The 26,671-nt window shown below is 51.2% G+C and overlaps 1 protein-coding gene across 1 annotated transcript in view; it reads left to right on the forward strand.

Annotated features, from left to right (window-relative positions):
* The window catches only part of UNC13A (unc-13 homolog A), a 74,590-nt gene that overhangs the window by 33,456 nt on the left and 14,463 nt on the right, over nt 1–26,671 (forward strand). The window contains exons 10-34 of the mRNA XM_068980053.1: nt 4,911–5,432; nt 5,939–6,047; nt 7,790–7,836; nt 9,917–9,995; nt 10,159–10,164; nt 10,660–10,731; nt 11,003–11,222; nt 12,222–12,449; nt 13,596–13,737; nt 13,856–14,025; nt 15,009–15,124; nt 16,430–16,593; nt 16,949–17,099; nt 17,415–17,483; nt 17,797–17,886; nt 18,114–18,248; nt 20,143–20,276; nt 21,411–21,496; nt 21,691–21,817; nt 22,529–22,625; nt 23,000–23,143; nt 23,972–24,055; nt 24,603–24,680; nt 24,908–24,996; nt 25,662–25,814. Of these exons, the coding sequence (XP_068836154.1) occupies nt 4,911–5,432; nt 5,939–6,047; nt 7,790–7,836; nt 9,917–9,995; nt 10,159–10,164; nt 10,660–10,731; nt 11,003–11,222; nt 12,222–12,449; nt 13,596–13,737; nt 13,856–14,025; nt 15,009–15,124; nt 16,430–16,593; nt 16,949–17,099; nt 17,415–17,483; nt 17,797–17,886; nt 18,114–18,248; nt 20,143–20,276; nt 21,411–21,496; nt 21,691–21,817; nt 22,529–22,625; nt 23,000–23,143; nt 23,972–24,055; nt 24,603–24,680; nt 24,908–24,996; nt 25,662–25,814 (3,312 nt within the window). The remainder of the gene's footprint in view (nt 1–4,910; nt 5,433–5,938; nt 6,048–7,789; nt 7,837–9,916; nt 9,996–10,158; nt 10,165–10,659; nt 10,732–11,002; nt 11,223–12,221; nt 12,450–13,595; nt 13,738–13,855; nt 14,026–15,008; nt 15,125–16,429; nt 16,594–16,948; nt 17,100–17,414; nt 17,484–17,796; nt 17,887–18,113; nt 18,249–20,142; nt 20,277–21,410; nt 21,497–21,690; nt 21,818–22,528; nt 22,626–22,999; nt 23,144–23,971; nt 24,056–24,602; nt 24,681–24,907; nt 24,997–25,661; nt 25,815–26,671) is intronic.

A 26,671-nucleotide genomic window follows, 5' to 3' on the forward strand; every position in this document is an offset into this window, starting at 1 on the left:
GACCTGAACCTGCGCTTGCAAGACTCGGCTGCACCTGCCTCACCCTGATCTTGGTCCTGCCATGTCTATAAGCAAGAAAAATAATGCTGGCTAATTGAACATTTATTACGTGCTAGGTTTTTTTGTTTTGTTTTGTTTTGTTTTACGAGACTTCCCTGGTGGTCCAGTGGTTAAGAATTCACCTTGCAGTGCAGGGAATGCAAATTCAATCCCTGGTCAGGGAACTAAGATCCCACATGCCTTGGGGCAGCTGTGAAAAATGAAGCAGAGAGATTGACTTTCTGAAGATCACACAGCTATTAAGTGACTGAGCCAGAATTTAAACCCTGTCAAGCAGACTTCTGAGTCTATGACCACAGACACAATGCCATACTGCCTATCAGCCCTAAAAAGACACCTGGGAACCCACATGCTGCAAAGTTAGCCTCCCAAGATCCTACAGCTGGACAGAAGTGGTGTTCTTTCTACAGCATCAGCAAGGACACCCACCAAGGAGATGGTCCGTTCTCTCTGCTCCCAGCAGCGCTTAGAACCACCCCTGGGTTGACCACATTCTGGCTGATTCATGTTGATGTTTAACAGAACACAAAATTCTGTAAAGCAATTATTCTTCAATTAAAAATTCAGGGGCAAACCTGGTATTAAACATAGCCATCCAGCCTCCTGAATGGCAAGCCTTCTCCAACTTTTGACAAAAACGTTAATGATGTAAACAAGTGTTGAGCTCTGGAGATTCCACTGGACAACACTCTAGAGAGTTTGGGGAAAACGTAAGTTGGAGAAAACCTTGATAAGCTCCCTACTCAGTACTTTTGCCTTAACTTTTATTTTCTTATTTCTGGATTTGCTGTGCATAGGCTTTCTCTAGTTTGCAGTGAGTAGGGGCTACTCTCTTGTAGCTTCTCTGGCTTCTCATCGCATTGGTCTCTCTTGTCATGGACCACAGGCTGTAGGCACGAGGGCTTCAGTAGTCATGGCATCTGGGCTCTAGAGCGCCGGCTCAGCAGTTGTGGTGCAGGGGCTCTTCCCAGACCAGGAATCGAACCTGTGTCTCCCGCCTTCGCAGGTGGGTTCTTATCCACTGCACCACCAGGGAAGTCCTCCCTACTCACTCTTTAGCACCATCCAGTACAATATTTTTTTTGCAGGTATTTAAACAAGTTGTATGCTAAACTTGCCTGTGTTTTGCACATACCATAGAAAGTTCAGATAGTTTATAGATGACATGTGTTAGAAGGAACTTTTTCCAGAGCATTTTTGGATACAACTAGAGATTATCATCGGAGAAGGCAATGGCGCCCCACTCCAGAACTCTTGCCTAGAAAGTCCCATGGGCGGAGGAGCCTGGTGGGCTGCAGTCCACGGCGTCGCTAAGAGTCGGACACGACTGAGCGACTTCCCTTTCACTTTTCACTTTCATGCACTGGAGAAGGAAATGGCAACCCACTCCAGTGTTCTTGCCTGGAGAATCCCAGGGATGGGGGAGCCTGGTAGGCTGCCGTCTATGGGGTCGCACAGAGTCGGACATGACTGAAGTGACTTAGCAGCAGCAGCAGTAGAGATGATCATAAGAAGTAAAGTAACTCAGAAAGAGAAAGACAAATATTTAAGATATGGCATCACTTATATGTGAAATCTAAAACATGACACAGATGAGCTTGTCTACGCAACAGAAAGAGAATTGCAGGCATAGAGGGGAGACCTGTGGTTGCCTAAGGGGAGGGTTTGGGGAAGGGATGGGATGGGAGTTTGGCTTAGCAGAGGTAAGTTATTATATATCGAATGAACAAATAACAAGGTCCTACTGTACAGCACAGAGAACCATATTCAATATCTTCTGATGAACCATAATGGAAAAGAATATAAAAAGAACGCATATGTATAACTGAATCACATTGCTGTACAGAAGAAATTAACAAAACTTTGTAAATCAACTGGGCTTCAAAAAAGAGAAAATAAAATCGAGCATTTAGTCCAGCCTCTTTATTTTTTAGGTCCAAGGAAATGAAATGACATACTCAAGGTAAACCACTTAGTGATCTAAGAGGGAGTAGAATTAGTCTTACCCTGGATTTACTCTAGCATCCTTCATTTAACTCCTTTGTGTGTGAGCAATCCTGAAAACAAAGAATTAGATCCCTTTCTGTTTGCATTAGTGACTTCCTTATTCCAAATATCTTCAGAAGCATTCCTGTCTCCCTAACAGCCTCTCCTACCATTTTTGCAACCGCTACCATTTGTAAAGCATCATCACTTGCATATCCACGCTGGCTCAGACTCATGCGATTATTGGAACAAAGTTTCAACGTATGGGAAACAGCTGAAAGGAGAGTAAGATACCAAATACAAAGAAAATATGAGCTCTTTTAGTAGGTGCAAAAGTCTTCTCTTGGAGGAAAAAAGCAGAAGAGTGCCCATCTTACAGATAGGGAAACTGAGGCTCAAAGGGTAGGAGCGAGTTGCCCAGGTCTCAAAGCAGGGTGTGCACAGAGCTGGTCCCGGACTCGCTCCCATTCTGTGTGCATGGGCTTGTCTTGTCCTTCTCTAGCCCTGGGTGTGTCTGTATGTCCCAGGGAGAGTCTGTTTATTATAAGCAATCCTGGGATGGAATGAGGGGTGGGAATGGAAAAGGGGGAGCCCTGTCCACTCTCCCCATGAACAGGTCACACAGCAGAGAGCAGGTGCACAGGCAGAAACCATCCCGTGCCACCCTGGTCCTGCTGCCCAGTGTGGGCACTGCGTGTCCCCAGAGGAACAGACATCCCATCCTGCAGGTCAGGGCTTGGCTTAAGGGAGGGACACAACTGGACGTCCTGGTGGTGGGAAAGGGCAAGGTGGGCTTCCTGGAGGAAGGTGCCCCGGAGCTAGCCCTCGAAGGATAAATGAGGAGTCTGAGGAGAAGAATTCCAGGCAGAGAAAACAGCTCAGCTAAAGGTAGACATGGCCAGATCACACAGTAAGGTACTTGGTGGCTAACTCAATGGGATCCAGGAGAAGCGTCTGGGATCAGAATTGTGTTGGCTCCCGAATGTCAGAGCTGGGGTGGGAGGTGTCTTGGGGACCATCGGTCCCACCGTCTTGTGGCCTGGAGCGATTTACATGGTGCCTGGTGTCACAGGTGGGACCTGTGTGGGGACCCCAGTCCTAAGCATGCTCCTCACTTGGGAACCCAGAATGTGTGGGAGTCATCTTTGGGAGTACTCACCAGCAGAGGGAGCTGGGAGTCTGTTCCAGTCCAATAATACCTAAAGGTTCCCCCATCCTTGCTGTTTACAAGAACAGGCAATGAAAAGCAGTCAATCACACACACAGCTGAGCAAATAAGGATGGGGCGGGGCGGGGCAGGGGAACCCCTGTTTGATACCTAAGGCATCCCAGGGGCTGGTTGAGAAAGAGGATACTCTTCACTGTGAGTGGAGGAAGTGTTTAAGACTAGGAACGCTGTTTATTAAGTGTCTGAATGAGTGGTTAGAAGGAGCTGAGAGATGGCCTGTGTGTCTGCCCTCATGCGGATATTTTTTCCTGGTTATGCTGAGTGTGATCCAGGGTGCATACAAAGAGCATATAATGTGGATGGGGGTAGGTGTGACCTGACTAGAGGTTGAAGGAGACTCAACTCACCCAAAGAAGTGCTATTTCAGTGGGCACCAAAGCAATTTCCCAGGTAAAGCAGGCAAGGAAGGAGGCTCCTGGGGGAGCACAGCAAGTGCTAGGGCCCAGTTGTTTAGTTGCCTTCTGCTCTTTTTGCCACCCCGTGGACTGTAATCCGCCAGGCTCCTCTGTCCATGGTATTTCCGGGCTAGAATACTGGAGTGGGTTGCCATTTCTTTCTATAAGGGACCTTCCTGACCCAGGGATCAAGCCTGCGTCTCTTGCATCTCCTGCATTGGCAGGCAGATTGTTTACCACTGGTCCAGAGGTGGGAGCAGTTTAGGGTGTTGGAGGGACAGTCAGGAGGTCAGTGTGGCTGGAGCAGGGGGAGAGAAGGGAGGATGGAGGCAGCTGAGGGTAGGGAAGTTGGAGGGCCTGGGCCACACAGAGGTGCAGAGCATGGCATGGGGTTTTAGAGAATCTGCCTGTGATGTGGGAGGCCTGGGTTCGATCCCTGGGTTGGGAAGATCCCCAGGAGGAAGAAATGGCAACCCACTCTAGTATTCTTGCCTGGAGAATCCCATGGACCGAGGAGCCTGGTGGGCTACAGTCCATGGAGTCACAAAGAGTCGGACACGACTGAGCACCTAACTTTACTTTTATGGTCGAGTTTGGAACAGAGGTCTGGGATTGGGTTTATGATTCCGATAAACCCCTTTGTGGCTTTCATGGAAAATGTTAATGTCCAGGAGAGAAGTGGACATTGAGTAAGACAGCATCTAATGGAGATGGCAGAGCCTGGACTAACGTGGGGCCCAGGATGCAAGGAAGTGGACGCGTTATGTCTTTGAGGTAGAGCTGAGGGGGAGTCCTGATGAACGGAGGGGGCTCAACAGGCGGAGAACAAGGCTGAGGCGGGGGTAGGGGAGACATCAGGGGACAGGGGCAACTATGTTTGTTGCAGGAGGGCTAGGTCTCCAAGGGGGCTGTGGCAGGGACACTCATTCGGGGTCCTCAACATGTGGGCGAATGCTTCACAGCCCCCACAGTGCCTAGATAGGCGTGCAGTAGGGCACTGATTTTGCCATCAGTCTGATTTTACTGCCTGCCCCCCAAGATAGTCAGTGACCTAAGAACAGGTGTTTTGTCTCTTTGGTTCACGGCTGTGTTTCCCTGGTGCCCAGAGGTGCTTCACCAATGCTGGGAATAAAGGGAATGACCAACCCAGGGAATGACTGGGTGAGGGAACCTGTGTGACCAGGGCTGGGACAGGCAGCAGCTCTGTGCTCCAGCCCCTGAGCCCTGGCCCGACCCTGTAGTCCCACAGGCAGCAGCCGCTACGCCTCCTCAGGGGAGCTGAGCCAAGGCAGTTCACAGCTGAGCGAGGACTTCGACCCGGATGAGCAGAGCCTGCAGGGCTCTGAGCTAGAGGATGAGCGGGACCGGGACTCCTACCACTCCTGCCACAGCTCGGTCAGCTACCACAAGGACTCGCCGCGCTGGGACCAGGATGAGGACGAGCTGGATGAGGAGCTGGATGAGGACCTGGAGGACTTCCTGGAGGAGGAGGAGGAGCTCCCTGAAGACGAGGAAGAGCTGGAGGAGGAGGAGGAGGTGCCGGATGACATCCGAGGCTATGCCATGCGAGAGGAGGTGGCTGTGGCCGAGCCCAAGGACTTCAAGCGTGTCAGCCTTCCACCTGCCGCCCCTGAGAAAGAGGACCAGGCCCCAGCCATGCCCACTGAAGCCCCCGACGTAGCCAAGGTGGCCCCTGAGCCAGCCATGCCTGAGGAAGTGCCTGCATCTGAGCAGGAGCCTGAGGCCCCCAAGGCTGAGGAGAGGTAATGGGAAGGGGCTGAGGGTGTCAGAAGGTCACAGGGTCAGTGGCGTCATGGTAGGGTCAGTGTAGACCTGGGGAATGGGGAGGAGGGCTCTCACAGAGTCATGGGTCTAGGATGGGATAGGAGGGTCTTGGCAGTCAGAAAGGGCTCAGTGGGGTCAGAGTGGGTCAAGCAGGGTCATGAAGGCATCTTGGGGGTTGTGAGGGGCTGGAGAGCTTTCCAGGGTTGGAGAGGTCACATAAGCGTCAGAAGAATCTTGGGCAGATAGGATTACAAAGTTGCAGAAGGTCCAGGAAGGTGGCAAGGGGACACGGGGGACCCGAAGGTGTCAGAGAGGTGATGGGCATGTGGGAAGTGGGGAGGGAAACTGAGGATGGCCGGAGGCTCGTGGGTGGGCCATTGTATCTCTGAAGTGCCAGGGAGGCCGTGGAGGGCCCAGCATCACTTAGACAGTGGAGGGTGGAGAGAGTGCCGGCCCTGGAGCATCACGAAACCCCTTGCCTCAGTTTCAGGCCACGAGAAGACGAGGAAGGCCAAGAGGGTCAGGATTCCATGTCTAGAGCCAAGGCCAACTGGCTGCGCGCCTTCAACAAAGTGCGGCTGCAGCTGCAGGAGGTGAGTGGCAGCAGCAGCCTGGCCACGCCCGCGCCTCACCCACACCAGTGACCAGGCTGGCCACGCCCGCGCCCCACCCACACCCGTGACCAGGCTGGCCACGCCCATTTCCCCACTCCTTCCAAGCCCCAGTCTCATACTGTGGTCCCTTCCCTGGCCCTGCCCACGCTAGCCCATGCCACCCACTTCCTCCTCCCTTAGCCCCACCCACACCTGCCCTGGCTCAGCCCCACCATTCCCAGCTCAGCGCCTGCCCAATCTGACTCCTTCCTAGCCCTACCCATGCCTACCTACTCTCCGGTGCAACCTGCTGGCTCCACCAAGTCATGTCCAACCTCCCCAGGGCAGCCCTAGATTTCTAAATGGGAAAGAAGGAGAAGTGAAGTAGAACCTGGAGCTGAAATTAAGCTGAGAGCATGGCTACGGCCAAGTTCAGAGGCCAGGTTCATGGACAGGGATACAGGCCAGAGATAGGAATGGACATCAGGGTTAGGGCAGCAGCCAAACATTAGTGTTCAGGGTTAGACTTGGTGTTAGGGGAAGAGGTCAGTGCTTGGGGTCACACTGGGTGTCAGTGTTGGGATTAGGGAAAGATCTGAAGTCTGATCAGTATTGGAAAAGGAATTAGGTGAAAAATAGAATTAATGTCAGGGTCAGGATAACTGTTCTAATGGGCAGCAGGAATGAGGCCATTCATTCACTGCTTTATTCATTCAGCCTTCTCTGGGCTGGGGACAGAGCAGTGTTGCTATCCAGAGCAACCTCCCAAACTGGGGTGAGGCTGGCAGGAGGAGGAGATCCTAAACAGACTCCCAAAGTCTCAGACCATCAATTATTAGAGCTACAAAAGTTTCAAGTCAAATTTCTTATCAGTAGTGCAATAGAATTTTCTTATACTATACATTCCCATGGCTCTAGATTCAAAGAGTAGCAAAGAATATACTGTGAAAAGGCTATTAATAACTTTCCCTAAGTCAACAAATTAAATGAAAAATGCAGCAGCTACCCTTGTAATGAAACTAATAATATGACAAGAAAAAATAAACATGAGTGGGACCTCTGGGTTCCATAGAAGGGGCATAAAGCTCATCTGGCAATCAGGAAAACTCACTGAAGGAGGTGATACTTAAAGTGAAGTGATATTCAGAATACTTGAACAGTATTTCAGGAGAAAGTGCCAGACCATTCTCCCTGCCCTGCCCGCCACCACGCCACACTGCCCACCCCCATCCTCGCCCCCATGATGCCACCCTTTAGTTGCATAGTGGGAGGTGTTGACTTTGGGTCTAGCTGAGACCTAAATGATAGATGGAGGCTGGTTGAGAATGAAGGTGGGAAAGCATACAAACAGGTGGTGCAGTGGGCAAAGCCCCTGGGGCATGAGATCAGATAATCAGGTGAGATAATCAAATAATAGGATCTTATGAGCCAGCCTCTAAGAATTCCAGGACTATAGAGCATGAGCTGTTGCTTGAGATGATGCTCAATGAAGTCCTCCATTTTCACAGACAAGCGGACTAAAGTTCCCTGCAGTTGGTGGCAGAGAGTATCTCCGTTCTTTTCATTTTACAGATGGATAAATTGAGGCCCAGAAAAAGTCAGTGAGCTCCCTAAGGATACACAGTGAGGACTAGAACCCAGGCTTTCTGACTGTCAGCACAAAGGGGAGATGGTTGTGGGTGTGATACCTGTGCTGACCTGGGAAAGGGCAACCGTACTGACTCTATCTATCTGTCCTGCAGGCCCGGGGAGAAGGAGAAATGTCCAAGTCCCTGTGGTTCAAAGGCGGGTGAGTAATGGATCTTGGTGGGGAGAAAGAGGAAGTTTTGAATCCAGAGCCTGAGGCTGGTTCTCACCATAGCCTCAGCCCAACCAGAGCAGGGAGAGATTCCATTTAGACAGGAGACTGATTGAGCAAGAGTGAAAGAAACTCATGACCAGCATGAGCCAAAGATAGTAACACATGAAATCCTCACAATGAACCCACGGGGGGCCCACCACCCCTATTTTACAGATGATAAAACTGAGTCCAGAGAGGTCTTGCCCAAGCCACTCATATAATTCAAGACCATTTCCCCCTAGACAAAATGTAAGGTAAAGAAGAAACCCACTTCCTGCATGATACAGCTGCAACCTTGGAGTGAATTTTTTGCTTCAGTTCCGCATTTCTGAGAATTTTGCTACCATTCCTGGCTGTTTCATGACACTAGCTGTTCTTACATGGAACATTTTCCATGTCTAGTTTCTTAAGTTACCGATTTTCCGGGGTGCTTTTTCAGCATTTGTGCATTCCAGCACAATGCAACCCTTAATCCCTGATACAGGGAGATTAAGTGTGGTTAGGGGATGCGAAAGATGTCTGTAAATTGCACTAATATTTTAAATGGCAGCTGGAGGGTTACTACTTTCCCTTGTTCATTCTTTGAAGCTGTGACTCCCAGGTGGGCAAGTGTCCCAGGTGGGCAAGTGTCCCAGGTAAGCAGCCCTGGAAGCAGGGTCTGAAAGTGGGGCTCCTGTGCGCATGATTTATGCAGGAAGCGCTCTCAAGGGTGCTTCCCTCACAGGCAGGGCCAGGCCGGGGAAGCAGCCAAGCAGAGACAGAGTTCAGCCGTCCCCAAGCCTCTGTCTGATCCTTCAGGGAGTGCTGGTGCATGAATAGCACCCCAGGGCTTGTCCGGGGTCATTGGCCGCAGGCATCACTCTCATTGGCCAATGGGAACATTCAGGACAGTAACCATACCTGAACTGTCTTCGGATTAGTCTCTCAGTAAAGTGGATTTGGACAGGCCGGCGGGCATCTGCCACAGCCCTCATTCCAATTCACCAGCTACGCCAGAGCAGCAGAGAGAAAATAGCACGTATACCATTTCCTGTTTCCTCCTTCCCATGGGCTTTGAAGTCCCTTCTTCCAGGATAGACTTTAAATATGCACATATATTTCCAATTTTGAGCATAAAGTTTTCATTGATTTCTTAAATATATTTTTATTTAGATTTGCCTTAATTCGAACTTTCATTAAATGTGGGCAACTGCATCATCTCCCCATTCCTCAGACCAGGAAGTTGAGGCCCAGTGTCTTCGTTTCTTAGGGCTGCCTTAACAAACTGCCACAAATGGGGCCCTTAAAGCAACAGCATTTATCCTCTTGTGGTTCTTGGAGGCCAGAATTCCAAAACCAAAGTGTTGGCAAGGGTCATACTGACATCTGTAGGGGAGAATCCTTGCTTTTCTAGCTTCTGGTAGGTAGTTGTTGGAAGTCCCCGGTATTCCTTGGGTGGTAAACGAGTCAGTCCAATCTCTGCCCCTATTATCACACCACCGTCTTCTCCTTGTGAGTCTCTCTTCTTATAAAGATACCGCTTATATTGAATTAGGAGTGAATCCTACTCCAGTATGACTCTATTTCCAAATAAGGTTCCATTCTGAGATACTGGGGGCTAGGTCTTCAATGTATCTTTTGAGGAGACATAATTCAATCCTTCGGAGAAGGCAATGGCACCCCACTCCACTACTCTTGCCTGGAAAATCCCATGGACGGAGGAGCCTGGTGGGCTGCAGTCCATGGGGTCGCTAAGAGTCAGACACGACTGAGCGACTTCACTTTGGCTTTTCACTTTCATGCATTGGAGAAGGAAATGGCAACCCACTCCAGTGTTCTTGCCTGGAGAATCCCAGGGACGGGGGAGCCTGGTGGGCTGCAGTCTCTGGGGTCGCACAGAGTCGGACACAACTGAAGCAACTTAGTAGTAGTAGTAGTAATTCAATCTTTAATACCTGGGGAGATCATGTATCCTCCCCAGGGCTAAGATAATGTCCTTTGAAGGAAGGGGGACTTCCCTGGGCCCTTGACGTCCCTGGATGTCTTGCAGCCCTGGCGGTGGTCTCATCATCATTGATAGCATGCCGGACATCCGCAAGAGGAAGCCGATCCCACTCGTGAGCGACCTGGTGAGCGCCTGTGCCCTCCCCTCCCCCAGCAGAGCAGCCCTGCCTCAGGCAGTGCTCAGCCTGTACAACTGCCCATGGCAGACCTGGGGCTAGGGGCTGGCCAGGCATTCTCTGAAACTAATGTGATCTGGTTTCTATTCTGCGTGCTGCCTGGACCCTTCAGGCCATGGTGAGTGATGGCGACCCAGGCCCTTGACTGTCCTCCCCAGGCCCCCGCCCCGCACTGGGGTCTTCCAGCTGGCCCCCAGCACATGGGTTCTGGGGAGGGAGCCTTGGCATGTCCTGCAGCTCACTGGTGGGGAAGAAAGCAGCTGACTCCCCACTTTGGTTCATGCTGCGGCTGCTGGATTTGTTCTGAGGCTGGTGACCACAGCCAAGTGTAGTTCCCGAGTCTGGTCCATGGTGGTGAGGGAGGGCTGAGTCAGAGACGTGGAGCTGCTCCCCTTCCAGGGTCTCTTCTAACCTGGAGCTTCTGTTACTTCCCAATTTTTTTTTTTTTTTTTTTTTTTTGCCATTATGCTCTCACTGCTGTGACCTGTTTCCTGTTTGTGGCTGTGACCTGAATCGGTGGTCGGTGGCCTCAAACCGCGGACTCTGCTTGCGGCGATAACCCCTGGGTGTCAATGGACCCTTCGGACTCCCTTGGGGACTTCCCTGTTTCCAGTCCCTTGTCCAGTCCAGAAAAGCAGGCATCACCTCTGCCTTGGCATCCAGCACTTTGAACAACGAAGAGCTGGTGCGTGGGGCTCTTTTCCTCAGGTTGGAGGGTGGACTGGGCTGGTGGCTCCTGGAGGAAAGGAAGTGGGGTGTGGCAGAGACAGGCACTCCTCACTTTACAGAATTCGACAACACAGCGCATAGTCTATGGATTCTGACAGTGTGGAGGTGGGGGAGGGACGGGGACTTTCCCATACTCAGCAAGCCGGGATGGAAGGGGGAGAGGGAGAGGGAAGAAGCCAGTGCCCTCAGGTTAGGGCTCTATGTCACATGCCCTGCTTCCCCTGCAGAAAAATCACGTTTACAAGAAGACCCTGCAAGCCTTAATCTACCCCATCTCGTGCACGACGCCACACAACTTCGAGGTGTGGACGGCCACCACACCCACCTATTGCTACGAGTGTGAGGGGCTGCTGTGGGGCATCGCGCGGCAGGGCATGCGCTGTACCGAGTGCGGTGTCAAGTGCCACGAGAAGTGTCAGGACCTGCTCAATGCAGACTGTCTGCAGCGTGAGTGCTGGACGCTGGCGGGAGCCCAGCGGAGACCAAGGGGTGGGACTGTTAATGATAGGGGCGGGGCTCTGATGAGGGGTGGGGCGGGGCGGAGCTATGCTGCTGGACCGTGTTGGGGAGTGTTGGGAAGGGAGAAGTGCGGGAGGTCCTAGAGGGGTGCAGCAGGACTCAGAGAGGAGCTAAACTGTACACTGTGGAAGGATGCGCGTGCATGCTCGGTCGTGTCCGACTCGGCGACCCCACGAACTGCAGCCCGCCAGGTTCCTCTGTCCATGAAGATTCTCCAGGCAAGAATACTGGAGTAGGCTGCCATGCCCTTCTCCACGTTTGGCAGGAGGGTTCTTTACCGCTAGCGCCACCTGGGAAGCGAATAAACTGTACAAGAGGCGGGCTTAATGGGAGATAGAGGTTTTCCACGGAGAAAAGTGGATTATGGTTAGGGTTAACTCAAAGGACAGAGAGGACTTAGGTTGGGCAGAGGAGTAAGAGAAGGGGAGGGACTGGGCGAAGGCTGGGGTCAGAGCAGGAGGGGCCTCACGCGGACAGGAGGGGCTGACAGAGGGTGGGAACTTTAGAGGGAAAGGCCTGTTTCGGGGAGGATTCAGAGAGCTGGTAGGAGCTCTGATATCTCTAGTGCTTCCCAAGTAGCTCAGTGGTAAAAAAAAAAAAAAATCCGCCTGCCAATGCAGGAGACTAGGGTTCAATCCCCGTGTCTGGAAGATCCGCTGGCGAAGGAAAATGTGGGTTGCCACCCACTCCAGTATTCTTGCCTGGGAAATCCCATGGACAGAGGAGCCTGGCGGGCTACGTTCACAGGGTCTCAAAGAGTCAGCCACAACTGAGCACCCACTGCTATCTCGAGCTTGGGGTGCGGTGACTCACCTGAACCCCGTATCTGCGGCCGCGGACGGGGAAGCCCTGGAGAAGGAGTCAGGGCTGTCGCTTCTGGGACGGGGTGCACTGTGTAAGGTGACGCCTGTCTGCGGCCGTCCGCAGGGGCGGCGGAGAAGAGCTCCAAGCACGGGGCGGAGGACCGGACGCAGAACATCATCATGGTGCTCAAGGACCGCATGAAGATCCGGGAGCGCAACAAGCCCGAGATCTTCGAGCTCATCCAGGAGATCTTCGCGGTGACCAAGACTGCACACACGCAGCAGATGAAGGCGGTCAAGCAGAGCGTGCTGGACGGGACGTCCAAGTGGTCGGCCAAGATCAGCATCACTGGTGAGGCCGCAGAGTTGGGGAGGGGCTGCCACGGGGTCCCATCTGAGCCTCCTGCGCTCCCTCCTTCCTTCCCTTTGCTACACATATCTGAGGGTTTCCGTGACTTTCTCATGGCTGGGTGTATGCGTTTGCACTCACAGTTGGCCATATATGCCTCCAAACTCTCGGTTCGTAAGACGCTAGAACCAGACCTGAAGAAGAGATGAGGGCAAGCAGTTTATCTGGGAGGTGAACCCAGGAAGCATCCAGGAATATTGGGAAGTGACACTAGGAGGGAATAAGGCCTACTAACTGGCTCTAGTAAAGAACCTGCCTGCCAATGCAGGAGGCATAAGAGATGCAAGTTTGATTCCTGGGTCGGGAACACCCCCTAGAGGAGGGCATGGCAACCCACTCCAGTATTCTTGTCTGGAGAATCCCATGGACAGAGGGGATGTAGGGCTACAGTCCTGGAGGGCTACAGTCCATAGGGTCGCAGAGTCAGACAGGACAAGCGATTTAGCATGCGCGCAGGGTGCCACCTAGCAAGCGATGTAGTGGACACCTGCAACCACTAGGGGACAGTATTGAGCTCCCAGACCTGAGAGGTCCTTCCTAGGGGCTGGGGGCTTGTAGTGTTTATCCGTTCCTCACCCTCCTTGGGATGTCCCTGGAAACAGATGACAAGATGAGGATTTCAGGGCAGATGGGTATGCGGGATGTTGTCCCAGAAAGTCCCAGTGGGAGATGGAGACTTGGATGGAGTGGGAGATGCCAGCAGGAAGGATTTAAACAAGTAGTTAAGCAGGACTTCCAAACCCTCCCTGAATTTGGGAGCAGCGAGGTAAGAAGCTCAGAGGAGGATGCCAGTCAGGTCATACTGTGGGCAAGTGGCGGCTCAATTCTTCTGGGGACCTTATGGGGGCAGTGTAGAGCATGGGCCTGAGAGTGACCCGCCCCAGGGGTGACCCTGGGGCACCTTCACTTTCTTCACTGGGTGAGGTTTCCCCGCGTTGCATGCGCAGTGGGTATGCTTACGGCTCCTGTGGCCAGGGCAAAGCCCTCCGTCCTCGGCACAGGGGTTCCCTGTGGGGCCTGTGGGAGTGACTGTTCTTGGCCTGCCTACTCCTGGAGCCCACATTTGTATTTGTTTTGTGTGTCTTCCAGTGGTCTGTGCCCAGGGCTTGCAGGCAAAGGACAAGACGGGATCCAGTGACCCCTATGTCACCGTCCAGGTTGGGAAAACCAAGAAACGGACAAAAACCATCTATGGAAACTTGAACCCCGTGTGGGAGGAGAACTTTCACTTGTAAGTGTCTGGCTGCGGCCCCCCCATACTGAGCTTCCTGTGGGGGCAGGTGAAGGCGGAGGGGGTGGAGGGGGGCGGCTTCAAGAGCCCTGCCCCGGCCTCCTCCTCCCCTCTGCAGTGAATGCCACAACTCCTCGGACCGAATCAAGGTGCGCGTCTGGGATGAGGACGACGATATCAAATCTCGCGTGAAGCAGCGGTTCAAGAGGGAATCCGATGACTTCCTGGGTCAGACGATCATCGAGGTGCGGACCCTCAGTGGCGAGATGGACGTGTGGTACAACCTGGGTGAGCAAGGGTGGGGTTCGGGGGGGGCAGGGAGGGGGAGTCCCAGCCGAAGTGGGGAGCCCGGCTGGAGGGAAGAGAGTGTGTCCAGAGGAGTTAGTCTAGGAGCCCAGTCTAAGGCAGGAGGCAGGGTCTGTGGGGCCCCATCTGATGAGGAAGGCAGAGACTGAGCCCAGTCTGACAGGAGCAGGAAGCCTCCACGCTGAGTGTGAGCAGAACCTAGGCATCTCTTAGTTCAGTTTGGGAGAGTGAGGGAGGGACAGAATCTCCGTATCCCATTCTGATGCGGGAGGCATCAGACAAGAAACAAGACCAGAGGGTCCTGCTAGGAGAGAGGCACAGAGCCAGGCATCTAAGCTAAGAAGGGGAACTGAACTTTGAGAATCCAGCCTAAGGGAAGAGGGAAGAGGTAGATTCCTAATCTGAGAGCCGGGGCCATAGACCCAAGAACTCCAAGAAGATGAGTAGGACCTGTGAGCCCACACCAAGGGCAGAGGAAGAACCCCAGTCTGAGAGGGGTGAGCGGAGTCTCGGAACTTCTTAGCTTGGTTAGAGGAACCCTAGATCTCCCGTTCTGATGGGGGAGGCAGGAAGCAAGACCTGAGGATCCTAGTCTGAGGACAGAGGCGCAGATCCAGGAATCCTGTCTAAGAGAATCAGTCAAGCAGATGCTGGGGAGCTTGATCTGATGAGGAAGACAGAGTCTGAGAGCTCAGCCTCGGGAAGAAGCAAGGCTCTGAGTATTAAAGAAGGAGACGCAAACCAAGGCATTTAATCTGGGAGAGGGATCTGGGATCCTAGTTAGAAGGCAGACACAGGGCTTAAGAATTCTAGTCTAATGGGAGAGACACAAGTCTAGGGAGCCAATCTAAGGAGAAACTCCTAGGCCTTGTCAAGGAGTCTGGGAGGCCTGCAGTTATGACATGTGAAAGTAGCCCGGGGCTATATGGGGAAGTTCTGACACGGCCATCATCTCTGCTCCGCAGACAAGCGGACTGATAAATCTGCTGTGTCGGGGGCCATCCGGCTGCACATCAGTGTGGAGATCAAAGGCGAAGAGAAGGTGGCTCCGTACCACGTCCAGTACACCTGTTTGCACGAGGTGAGGCCCGCTCCTCCACCTTGCCTTTGAAGTCCACCTTCATCCCCCACGTTCCGTCCACTCACCACTCCTACCTGCCCCAGCTTCTTCTTCCTCTTTCTGACCACACCATCCACACTCCTCTGGGCCTCTGAGACTGTCCCCCATGCCATTCTTTCTGCTCCAAAAACTCCTCCCCATCAATCAAGTTCCATCTGCAGGCCCCCCTCCTCTGGGAAGGGGAATGGACTCCCACCAGCAAACTCCAGGTCTTCCATCTGTCTCAGCCCTGAACACTCACAGTTAGGTTCTTTGTGCCAACGTTCGTCTCTTCTAACTGCCGGGGGGTTCCTGGAGAGAACTCAGTTTGTTGGTTGAATGGATGAAGGAGTGCTGAGTGGATGGATAAAAAGTGTGTGAAAAGATGAAAGGATGGGTGGATGGATGTGTGGTTGAATTGTTGGAAGTACAGATGAGTTGAATTGGTGAACTGGAGATAGTTGGATAGATAGATGGGTGAGTAGATGGATGGACAGATAGATAATGGATGGAAAGATGGATGGATGAATAACTTGATGGGTGGATAGATGGGTGATGGGTGGTTGAATGGGTTGATAAATTATTAAATGGAGAGATTAAGCTGTGGGTAGTTAGATGGGATAGAAGGATGTGTGGTTGAATTAGTTAGAGGGAAGTTTGTGTAGATAGGTGAATTTGGGGTTGTTGGAATGTGGGTAGGTAGGTGAGTGGATAGATAAATGGATGGAAGGAAGGGTGGGTGGACGCATGTGTGGTTCAACTACTGGAAGTATAGATGTGTGGATGGGAGAATTTTGGAGTAGGTGAGTGGATGTGTAGATGCACAGACAGGTGGGTGATAGATGGGTGGATTGATGGCTGATGGGTAGAAGGATGAATTATTGGATGGACAGTGAAGTTGTGGGTAAATCTATGGGATGGATGGATGTGTGGTTGAATTTTTGAAAGAGTGGATAAGTGAACAGGTGGGTTTTGGGGCAGTTGTATTGATGAGTAAATGAATAGATGGATAGCGAGATGGATAGGTGGGTAGATGGGTGGATGGACAGACGTAGAGATGGATGGGTGTGTAGTTGAACTGTTGGAAGGATGGATGAGGGATAACTGAAATTTGGGGTAGTTGGATGGATGGATGGATGGATGGATGGGTGGTGGATGGACCAAAGAGATGAATGAATTAGTGAGTAAACAGATCAGTGAATGAGGTAAGCTGCCCTCTACCTGGGATCTCTGGCCCTTTGTGTCCCCTTTATACTCTCGATGACACCTTCTCCCTTGTGGTGGCAGAACCTGTTCCACTTCGTGACAGACGTGCAGAACAATGGGGTCGTGAAGATCCCAGATGCCAAAGGTGATGACGCCTGGAAAGTTTACTATGATGAGACAGCGCAGGAGATTGTAGATGAATTTGCCATGCGCTACGGCGTCGAGTCCATCTACCAAGCCATGACGTAAGGCTGCAGGCTGGGGTGGACGTGAGGTGCAGGAAACTGGGGGGGAGGGGTGGTTGCCAAGAGGATACTGGCAGATCTGGGGTGGAAGGGGCTCTTGGGAGGGGAATCCAGAGAGAAGATGAGTGTGGTCGGGGTTCTGTAATTTTCCTGGAGGCTAGGGAAGTGTCATTGTTGGGAACCTGAGTGACAAGGATGAGAGCTGGAGATGGAGACAGAGATAGGGCAATTCAGAGAACTCACAAGGCAGAATCAAGCAGAGGGTAAGGGTATGGTTTGATGGGTTGGGGGGCTGTCTTAGAGGCATTCTGGGGTCTGGACACCAGACCCAGTGCTTCCCATTCCCTCCTACCAGCCACTTTGCCTGCCTCTCGTCCAAGTACATGTGTCCTGGGGTGCCTGCTGTCATGAGCACCCTGCTTGCCAACATCAACGCCTATTATGCTCACACCACCGCCTCCACCAACGTGTCTGCCTCCGACCGCTTCGCCGCCTCCAACTTTGGGGTCAGTTCCAGGAGCAGAGGCCTAGAGATAAGGGAGAGCTTGACCCTGTGCTGGTCAGACCTCATGTGACTCCCAGATCCCCAGTCTGGACCTCACTTGCTGTGTGACTTTGCACCATTCAGTTCCCCTCTCTGAGCCTAATTTTGCCCCTGTGTTGAATGGAAATGGGTGTTATGAGGGGTCAGTTCAACAGTAGATGGGGTGTGTGTAGTGTTTACCAACCTCTTAGCCAGTATGTCTCCAACTTTGGCTGGTGCGCTTGATCCCCAAGTCCCTGCTTTCGCCCAACCTCCTCCTCCGCCTCTACCTCCTCAGAAAGAGCGCTTTGTGAAGCTCCTGGACCAGCTGCATAACTCCCTGCGGATTGACCTCTCCATGTATCGGGTGAGACGTGCACGCATGACGGTTCACTCAGCACATGCATGTGTGTGCCTGAAGGGGACTGCTACCAGCAAGCATGTATATCGGAGAACCCGTCTTAACATGTGGAATGTGTTCCTCCAACACACGTGCACGTTTGTGGGCAGCACCTGCTCAGCACGTTTAGTACATCCAAGAAGATACCCCCAGATACTTCAAGATGTTCTCAGTTGCCTCTAACACACCTCTTGAAACTTGGAGGCTCTTGTGTCTCCCCTAAAACACGATCTCCCATCAACCCCTAGCCTTCTTCCATAACCCCACCTCCCTCCCATAGAATAACTTCCCAGCCAGCAGCCCAGAGAGACTCCAGGACCTCAAATCCACTGTGGACCTCCTCACCAGCATCACCTTCTTTCGGATGAAGGTAGGTAAGGGGACCTAGTTCCATTAGCTCTCTGAGAAGGATACTCCAGGACTCTTAGGTCCTAAATAAGTAACATTTTGTCTGGAAAGCAGGGCCCTTTCTCAGTGACCCTGTGCTTTCGTATTCCGACGTCATTTCCTTAAACACAGATCCACCTGTAGCAACTTTCTGGGTACCTCCTGTCCCCAGTTTTGCACAACCATGCCCTTCTCCCTTCCTCCCTCCAGGTACAAGAACTCCAGAGCCCACCCCGAGCCAGCCAGGTGGTGAAGGACTGTGTGAAAGCCTGCCTCAACTCTACTTATGAGTACATCTTCAACAATTGTCATGAACTGTACAGTCGAGAGTACCAGACTGACCCGGTGAGGACCCCGGATGAGGCAGAAGGGACCAGGGGGCTCTAACTAGACCCTGGTCTGAGTCTTACTTCCCAAGTGATTTAACTCTTCTCAACCTCCGTATCTTCCCCTATAAAATGGAGTCATAAACCCACACCTCAGGATTGAGGAGGAAATTCAATGAGATGCAAGCTTTAGATAACGTATAGTTAAGTACTTAGCATCTGGTACACAGTAGGAGCTCAGTCAGTTTGGTTTTAGGGGCTTCCCAGGTAGCTCAGTGGTAAAGAATCTGCCTGTCAAGCAGGAGTCAAAAGTTCAAACCCTGGGTTGGGAAGATCCCCTGGAGGAGGAAATGGCGAACCACTCCAGTATTCTGACCTGGGAAATCCCATGGACAGAGGAGCCTGGCAGGCTACAGTCCATGGGATCACAAAGAACCCAATAAGACTGAAGCATCTGAGCACAAACTTAGTTGAGTCTGGCATAGTACAGTGTGCCTGCAGTAGAGTCCCTGTTCAAGAAATGTTGAGTTGAATTGAATTTCTTCAGTTCAGTCTTGAACTCAATTTATTTGAGTATTTATTTATTTATTTGAGATCTTTCAACACATTGTTTACACATATAATATCCCAGGATTGTCAATGCGGTCAAGGAGTTTATACTGTATTGGGGGAAAAGTGTATAAATTGGAAATTTACAACCGGAGTTATTAGCACTGGGATGGAGAAATCACAAGAGGCTGTGGGAGCTGAGCCCTTGCATTAGCTTGGGCTTCTGATAAGAGATAACACATAAGCTGAATTCAGCTCAATTTTCTTTTATTCTGTTTATTTACATTCAGATGTCTAGAGTTGAAATCAAGTAGCTCTTAACTGGGTTGGGATGAAGCAGATTAAACTGAGTTTGGTTTAGTTCAATTATTAATATAATAATCAGTTTAGGTCTGTTTATTTCTATTCACTTGACTTAAGTTAAAATTGCTCTAGGCTAATTAAGTGAGCATCACCAAGTTGGACTGAGTTGAGTGAAAATTTATTCATTTCCATTTAGTTTATTTGAAATTGTTCTTGACTGGGTTGAATTGGCTTGAGTTAGGATGAGCTTGACTGTTGGATTAGGTATAGTTGAGTTCAGTTGAGTTGGACTTATTTCAGTTGAGTTTAACTACCAATATTCTCATTTCCATTGACTGACCAAAGTTGGATTGAGTTGGCCTGAGTATGTTAGGCTGAGATAAGTAGGTGAAGTTGGGTTGGGTTGACTTGGGTTGAACTGAATTAGATTACTTTAGGTTGGATTGAGTTCAAGTTGATGTATTTCCATTATTTTGATTTAGATTGGTGTTGATCTTGGGCACATTGGTTAGGTTCAATCCAATTGGATTAATCTGAGTTTAATTCAATCCTGTTAAGTTTAATTCTGTTCATTCGGCGTAATTGGCCCTGTCCCACTGAATTAACTCTGAGAACTGCCATCTGTTAAGCTGAGTAGCCCTGATTTGCATTTGTTTTGATTCTGTTCGGTTTAGTGGGCTTGAGTTTGTTCAGCTAAATTCAGTTCCACTTGTTTTTATGAGTCTGATTAAGCTTCGTGAGCTGTGTGGACATGAGCTCTCTCGGGGCCTGTTTTATCCTTGTTGTTCAGTCGCTAAGTCGTGTTTGACTCTTTTTGACCCCATGGGCTGCTGCATGCCAGGCTTCCCCGTCCTCCACTGTCTTCCAGAGTTTGCTCAAACTCATGTCCATGGAGGCCAGTTTACATGAGTTTAATTCCTTTTCAAGAAGACCTCCCACCTGAATCATACACATGTTAATTGGGCCCTTCCTCCCTAACCTCCTGCCCCTCAATAATGAACTGTCTGAGCTGCCTACCCCTGAACCCTTTGTGACCAACATCCCCACTGTTCTCTTTCCAGGCCAAGAAGGGGGAAGTTCCCCCAGAGGAACAGGGCCCCAGCATCAAGAACCTCGACTTCTGGTCCAAGCTGATCACCCTCATAGTGTCCATCATTGAGGAAGACAAAAATTCGTACACTCCCTGCCTCAACCAGTGAGTTCTGTGTCTGTGTAATTAATTACCTGGAGGTCATCACGAGTGTGTGTCACGATTTTGTGTCCTGTGTGTAAAGGCAACCCTATCTAATTATATACGAAATGTGTATATGGGGGCAGCTGTGCGTGCAGTTGTGCATGGATGAAATACAGCGTAATTTGCACACAGAATTGTGCGTATGTACACAACCACTGGTCTAGTCAGACATGTATTTTCTATGTGTTGATGTACGTAACAGTGTGTACATGTATATATAATTTTATGTGTCTGGAGGTTCATAAATAACAGTAGTGTTGCTCGAGTATTCCCTGTGTGTTATACGCTGCTAAATCTTTTGCATGTACATTGCATTATCTCTTACGTATGTGAATGTAATTTTGTGTATAGTTGTGGTCCGTGGGTTTAGTTGTTATTTGTGTACAGCTGTATACTTTAATATGTGATGTGAATTGGGTAATTATGTATGAATGTGTGCGCAGTTTTGGTTTGTGGCTTTACACGTCTGTAGAATTTTCATCTGTGTTAACTGAGTGAGCTATAGTGTTTTCTTGCTCCCTGAGGTGAATGCTAGAAGGGCTCCTGACTCTGGAGTGCCAGCATCTCTTGGTTACTCAAATATTAAGTTAAGAGCAGGGATTTTGGATGAATGGACCAAAGGGTGGACAGATGAAGGGATGTATGGACAGGTGAATGGAGATGGATAGATGAACAGACGGATATATAGACAGGTGGATGGATGGATGGGTGGACAGACAGATGGCTGGATGGATAAGCAGATGGATTAATAGGTGGATGGATGAATAGATTGGTGGACGGACGGTTGGGTGAGTAAAGGAATGAATGCAGGAATAGATGGGTGGTGAGATGGGGGGATGGGTGAAGAGACAGATGGGTGGGTGAATGGATGGGTAGACGGATGGATGAGTGGGATAACGAATGGATGGAGGGATGGGTAGGTGGAGGCTCAGAGAGAAGCAGGCCTCAGTGCAGAGTCACTTAGCAAGTCAGTGGCTATGCGTGAACTTGAATCCAGACCCCTTGCCTGTCCCACACTACCCTGTAGGACTGGGAAGGCCAAGCAGCCTGTCTGCTTCTGTCTGCCAAGGTTTCATACTTCATGACCTTCACTAGGTTTCCCCAGGAGCTGAACGTGGGTAAAATCAGCGCTGAAGTGATGTGGAATCTGTTTGCCCAGGATATGAAGTATGCAATGGAGGGTGAGTGCCCCCCACCCCCACATCTCCCAGCCTGGAAGCAGCGGTCAGCTGTGCCTCAGTGTCCCCCCTAAGGTTGTGAGTTCCCTGGTCCCTTGTATTGGAGGTCTGACCTCAGTGATGGCCTGAGTGGGCACTGCCAAAGCAGAGAGTGGTAGACACCTCCGGCTAAGTTGCCCCCTTGCTTTCCCCACCAGAGCACGATAAGCATCGCCTGTGCAAGAGTGCCGACTACATGAACCTCCACTTCAAGGTCAAATGGCTCTACAATGAGTATGTGGCTGAGCTGCCTGCCTTTAAGGACCGAGTGCCCGAGTATCCTGCGTAAGTCCCCTGTCCTGAGCCCAAGCCAGAACTGTAGTGCTGACAGCTAGACTGAAGTCCCAGATGGGAGGGTTGACGTCCTCCGAGTTCCCTGGGCATCAGACAGCGAGACTGAGGTCCCAGGCAGGAGAGTTGACCTCCTCAGAGCTTCCTGGGCATCAGGGGGGCACAGGTGGGGTACAATCCCAGTGTTCTCCATTCTCAGCTGTTGAACTATGGACTTCTCTAGCCAGACAGTTAATGATCAGAAGATCCAGGAACCATGCTGAGCAGTCCCACTTGTCCTTTCTCCTTTAATCCCTTCGCCAATTCTATGAGATAGGAGTCTTGTCATTTCTACTTTGTGGATTAAAAAGTAGAGGATAAAATACCGAAAGATTTGCCCAAGGTGATGCCCAGTTAGTGACAGAGCCAGGATTTGACCTCGGGACGTTTGACTCTTGGGCTGTGTTGGAGAGTGGGATGGTCACTATTTACCAGGACCTACTGTGTGCTGTATCAGGATCTCAGAGAATAAACCCACTTGCCCAAAGGCAGTTTACCCACCAGGATCCTCATGTCTGGGCCTTGCTCTGACAATGGTCATTCAGGCCATTTCAAGGGTGAAGTAGGAGGGGAGCTGGGGAGTGGCCACCCAGGCCATAGGTGAGTCTGAGCAGAGGATTAGGGAGACAAGAGATGGTAGGGCCCCATCTTGGCTGTCCATTCCAGGTGGTTTGAGCCCTTTGTCATCCAGTGGCTGGACGAGAATGAGGAAGTGTCCCGAGATTTCTTGCATGGAGCCCTGGAGAGAGACAAGAAGGATGGGGTAAGAAAAGTGATCCACCACCAAGCTTCCAGTCTGCCCACAGTGGCCTCACGACTTCTGGGGTCCATTGAGATCCAATCTGGGGGCAAAACTGCCCTTGGGATGAGGCCAGTCTCTGGAAAACGTGTCCATCGCTGTCTTGTTCACAGTGTTGATGGGTCTTTTGTTCCTCTGTCAAATGAATGAGAGGTTATCAAGCCTGACCCATCCCCCTGCGTCCACCTCTGAGCCCTGGCTCTGAGTTCACCTTGCCCACTCTCCATCTCACTGTCATCCCAGGGCATTCTGGTTCTCCCTGTAAAGCAGGAGGGTTGGACTGCGGAGACTGTCTGGCTCTGACCTCTCTCCTCCCTCCATTCTCCCTTCCGGTGCAGTTCCAGCAGACCTCAGAGCATGCCCTGTTCTCCTGCTCCGTGGTGGATGTCTTCTCCCAGCTCAACCAGAGCTTTGAGATCATCAAGAAACTCGAGTGTCCTGACCCCCAGATTGTGGGGCACTACATGAGGCGCTTTGCCAAGGTTGGGGGTGTGGATGGGGTCCAGGTGGGGGATGGAATAGGGTCAAAGTTGGGGTTGGTGTTGAGGTGGGATTGAGGTCAAGGTTGGGGTTGTTGAAATCACTGGTATTAAGGTAGGGGTTGATGCCCGTGTTGGGATTGGTCATGCCATAGACGTTGGAGTTATGGTTGGAGTTTGGGGTTGGGATTCGAGGTTGGAGGTTGGGTTGAGATTAGGGTTGAGGTCATTGAGATTGAAGTTGAAGTTGGGATCAGGGTTTGGGTTGAGAGTTTGAGGTTGGGGTTGAGGTCAGGGTCATAGTTAATGTTGGAGATGAATTCGGACCTGGGGTCAGGGTTAGGGGTGAGATTGAGATTTGGGTTAGTTTTGGGGTTACTATTAGGACTGGGACTCAATCAAACATTGAGTTTGGAGTGAGTACTGGGCTTTATATAGAATGTGAGCAGGTGTTGAGGTGAGTTTGAAGGTTGGGGCCATTGACCTGGGGTTGAAGTTCAGTTGGATTGACTTTAACCTGGGGTAAAGTTGAGGATTGTAGATAGGAATTGGGATTCAATTTGGGACTGAGTTATGCTTGTGCTTGGGGTTGGGTTAATATGACTGTTGGGTTGCTCTGAAGAGGAGCTGTGTCTGTGTGAAACAATCATCTTCATTGGTGATGTCTCCCCTTCGTCATGATGGTCATCCTGGGTGGAGAATTCGCCCAGCCTGGTGGTCCGTCTTGGGTGCTAGTAGGGATTCAGGTTCATCCCTGATCTCACTCATGGTTCTTGCTGGGCCCATCTAAGGCCAGCCCCTTGTCTCACCCACCCTCTGTGTTCCCCCCAGACCATCAGTAATGTGCTCCTCCAGTATGCAGACATCATCTCCAAGGACTTCGCTTCCTACTGCTCCAAGGAGAAGGAGAAAGTGGTGACCTGCGGGGGCCCTGTCCTCTTTCCCCCAACCCCATTCTGTACCCCCAGAGCATCCTTCCCCGGGCTCTGATACCTGTGTCTGCATGTATGTCCGACTGTGTGTGCGTGTCTCTGTGGCTGGCTGTGTGAGTCCAGGGGGATCTGCAGGGGAGGGGACACTCTTCAATGTGCCATCGTCTGGTTGTTGTGAATGAAGTATGTATGTGAGCTTACAAAGTTTTGAGCCCATGTAGAAGAATGCTGGTGTGTGACAGGAGCTCCCCTTTCTGCTACTCCCAGAGGTCCAGCCCTTCTGGACTCTCCAGGTCCGGCCTACCCAGAGGGGAGGTTCTCCTTCCCCATCTTCATCTCTAGAGATTCCCCCAGGACTCCTGGGGACCTGATCCCAAATGCTGTCTTCCATGCTCAGATGACCTTATGGGACCCCAGCTTCCTCCAGACACAGACCCTGTAACCATCTGAGGTCCCTGGCCATGGCAGGGTGGGGGAGGCCCTGGGGGGAGCTCCTGAGCCCTGACTCCCTCCTCTTTTCCCATCTGCAGCCCTGCATCCTCATGAACAACACTCAGCAGCTGAGAGTTCAGCTGGAGAAGATGTTCGAAGCCATGGGAGGGAAGGAGGTGAGCCAGGGTCTGGGCGGGGTCACTATCGTCCCCATGTCCCCACAGGCCCCAGAGTTCGTACCTGATGAATTCCAGCTCAGGGACTTCATCAGACCCAAACAAGCAGCTTAACTGTCTGAGCCTCAGTTTCCTCTCTAGCTCCTTTCCCCTGAATTGGATGGGAAAATGCCCCATCCATGTGGATGCCCTATGAGCCTGACCTGATGTTCCTTCTCCCCCCTCAGCTGGATGCCGAGGCCAGTGACATCTTGAAGGAGCTACAGGTGAAACTCAACAACGTCTTGGATGAGCTCAGCCGGGTGTTTGCTACCAGGTGGGGGCATCTCCAGAGCTGGGAGCAGAAGGGAGGGGACAGCCCCCAGCCTGGGGCATCTGGAGACTCAGCAGATGTAGTGGCGAAGACCTCAGGCCCTTAGGAGCTATACAAAGCTGAGTTCAAGCCTAGATTCCCTGCTTACTACTGTGTGGCCTTGGGTGAGTTGTTTAATTTCTCTGAATGTCAGTTTACCCATCTATAAAGTGGGGATGATGATAACAATGTGAAAGTGTTGATCACTCAGTCGTGTCTGACTCTTTGTGACCCCATGGACTGTAGCCCACCAGGCTCCTCTGTCCACGGAATTCTCCAGGCAGGAATACTGGAGTGGGTTGCCATTCCCTTCTCTAGGGGCTCTTCCTGACCAAGGAATTGAACCCAGGTCTCCTGTATCGCGAGCAGATTCTTTACTGTCTGAGCCACCAGGGAAGCTCAGATGGTAAAGATGATTAACAGTAGTACCTGAGTAGGACCATGTGATGAAATACACAACACAAGTAAATATCTTAGCCTGATGCCCAATTCTGCTATTAAACCCCACTCCTGTTACATGCTGTGGCTCTCTGATGCTGGTGATAAAAGGTCCACCGATCAGCCTCATCCTGCCCTTCTTCCAGAGGCCAGGAAAGTCTAATCTGAGGTCCTCCTCTCTGTGTCCCCAGCTTCCAGCCGCACATTGAAGACTGTGTCAAGCAGATGGGTGACATCCTCAGCCAGGTGAAAGGCACAGGCAATGTGCCAGCCAGTGCCTGCAGCAGCGTGGCCCAGGATGCTGACAATGTGCTACAACCCATCATGGACCTGCTGGATAGCAAGTGAGCCAGGCTGGGTGGCCTGGGGCCACAGGGAGGGTTCTCGAGTGGGGCCTCATTAACCTTGGGGCTGGCCTGGAGAGGATACTCAGGGCATGCTTGCTGGGCGGTGGTTGAATGGTTTGGACGGGCGGATGAGCAGAGGCATGAAGAGATGGAAAGATTGGGTTAATGGGTTAATGATTGGAAGGATCAGTGGGTCAATATTTGTATGGATGAAGGGATGGTAAAAGACATGAGGGATGGGTGGGTGGATGGATGAGTAGATTAAAAGAAAAATGCTTAGAAAGTTGTATGGAGAGTATATGGATAAAAGGGTGGATGGATAGATGGAAAAGACGGAGAGCTGGGTAAATATTTGGATGGATGAATAACTGTTTGGAGGATAGGTATTTGGATGTATGGGTGGGAGGATGGAAGAAAGGAAAGCGGGGAGGTAGGGAAAAGTGATGCTTGCTGTTGTTCAGTCACTAAGTCATGTCCAACTCTTCGCGACCTCATGGACTGCAGCATGCCAGGCCTCCCTGTCCTTTACCATCTCCCGGAGTTTGCACAAATTCATGTCCATTGAGTCATTTCACTTTCACTTCATTTTTTTTTTCAAAAACTTGATAGAGGAAGCATTAGGGTTGGGGGAAGGATGATTTGGTGGAGGGTGGCTAAGTTGTTGGAAGGATCATGATGGATTGCCCTCTGTCAACCCCATATAGCCAGTCGTGAACTCTGTCGTTTTCCCTCTCAAGGTTGTCCCCTTCCCTAGCATTCCCTTCTTCTCCTGAGCCCCAGCCCCATCATAGCCCCTTGTCTCCCACCTTCCTGTTCTAGTTCATCCCCCACTCTATTCGTTCAGATAGAAAACT

Source organism: Capricornis sumatraensis, chromosome 9 (genome assembly GCF_032405125.1).
Source record: "Capricornis sumatraensis isolate serow.1 chromosome 9, serow.2, whole genome shotgun sequence".
Taxonomy (NCBI): domain Eukaryota; kingdom Metazoa; phylum Chordata; class Mammalia; order Artiodactyla; family Bovidae; genus Capricornis; species Capricornis sumatraensis.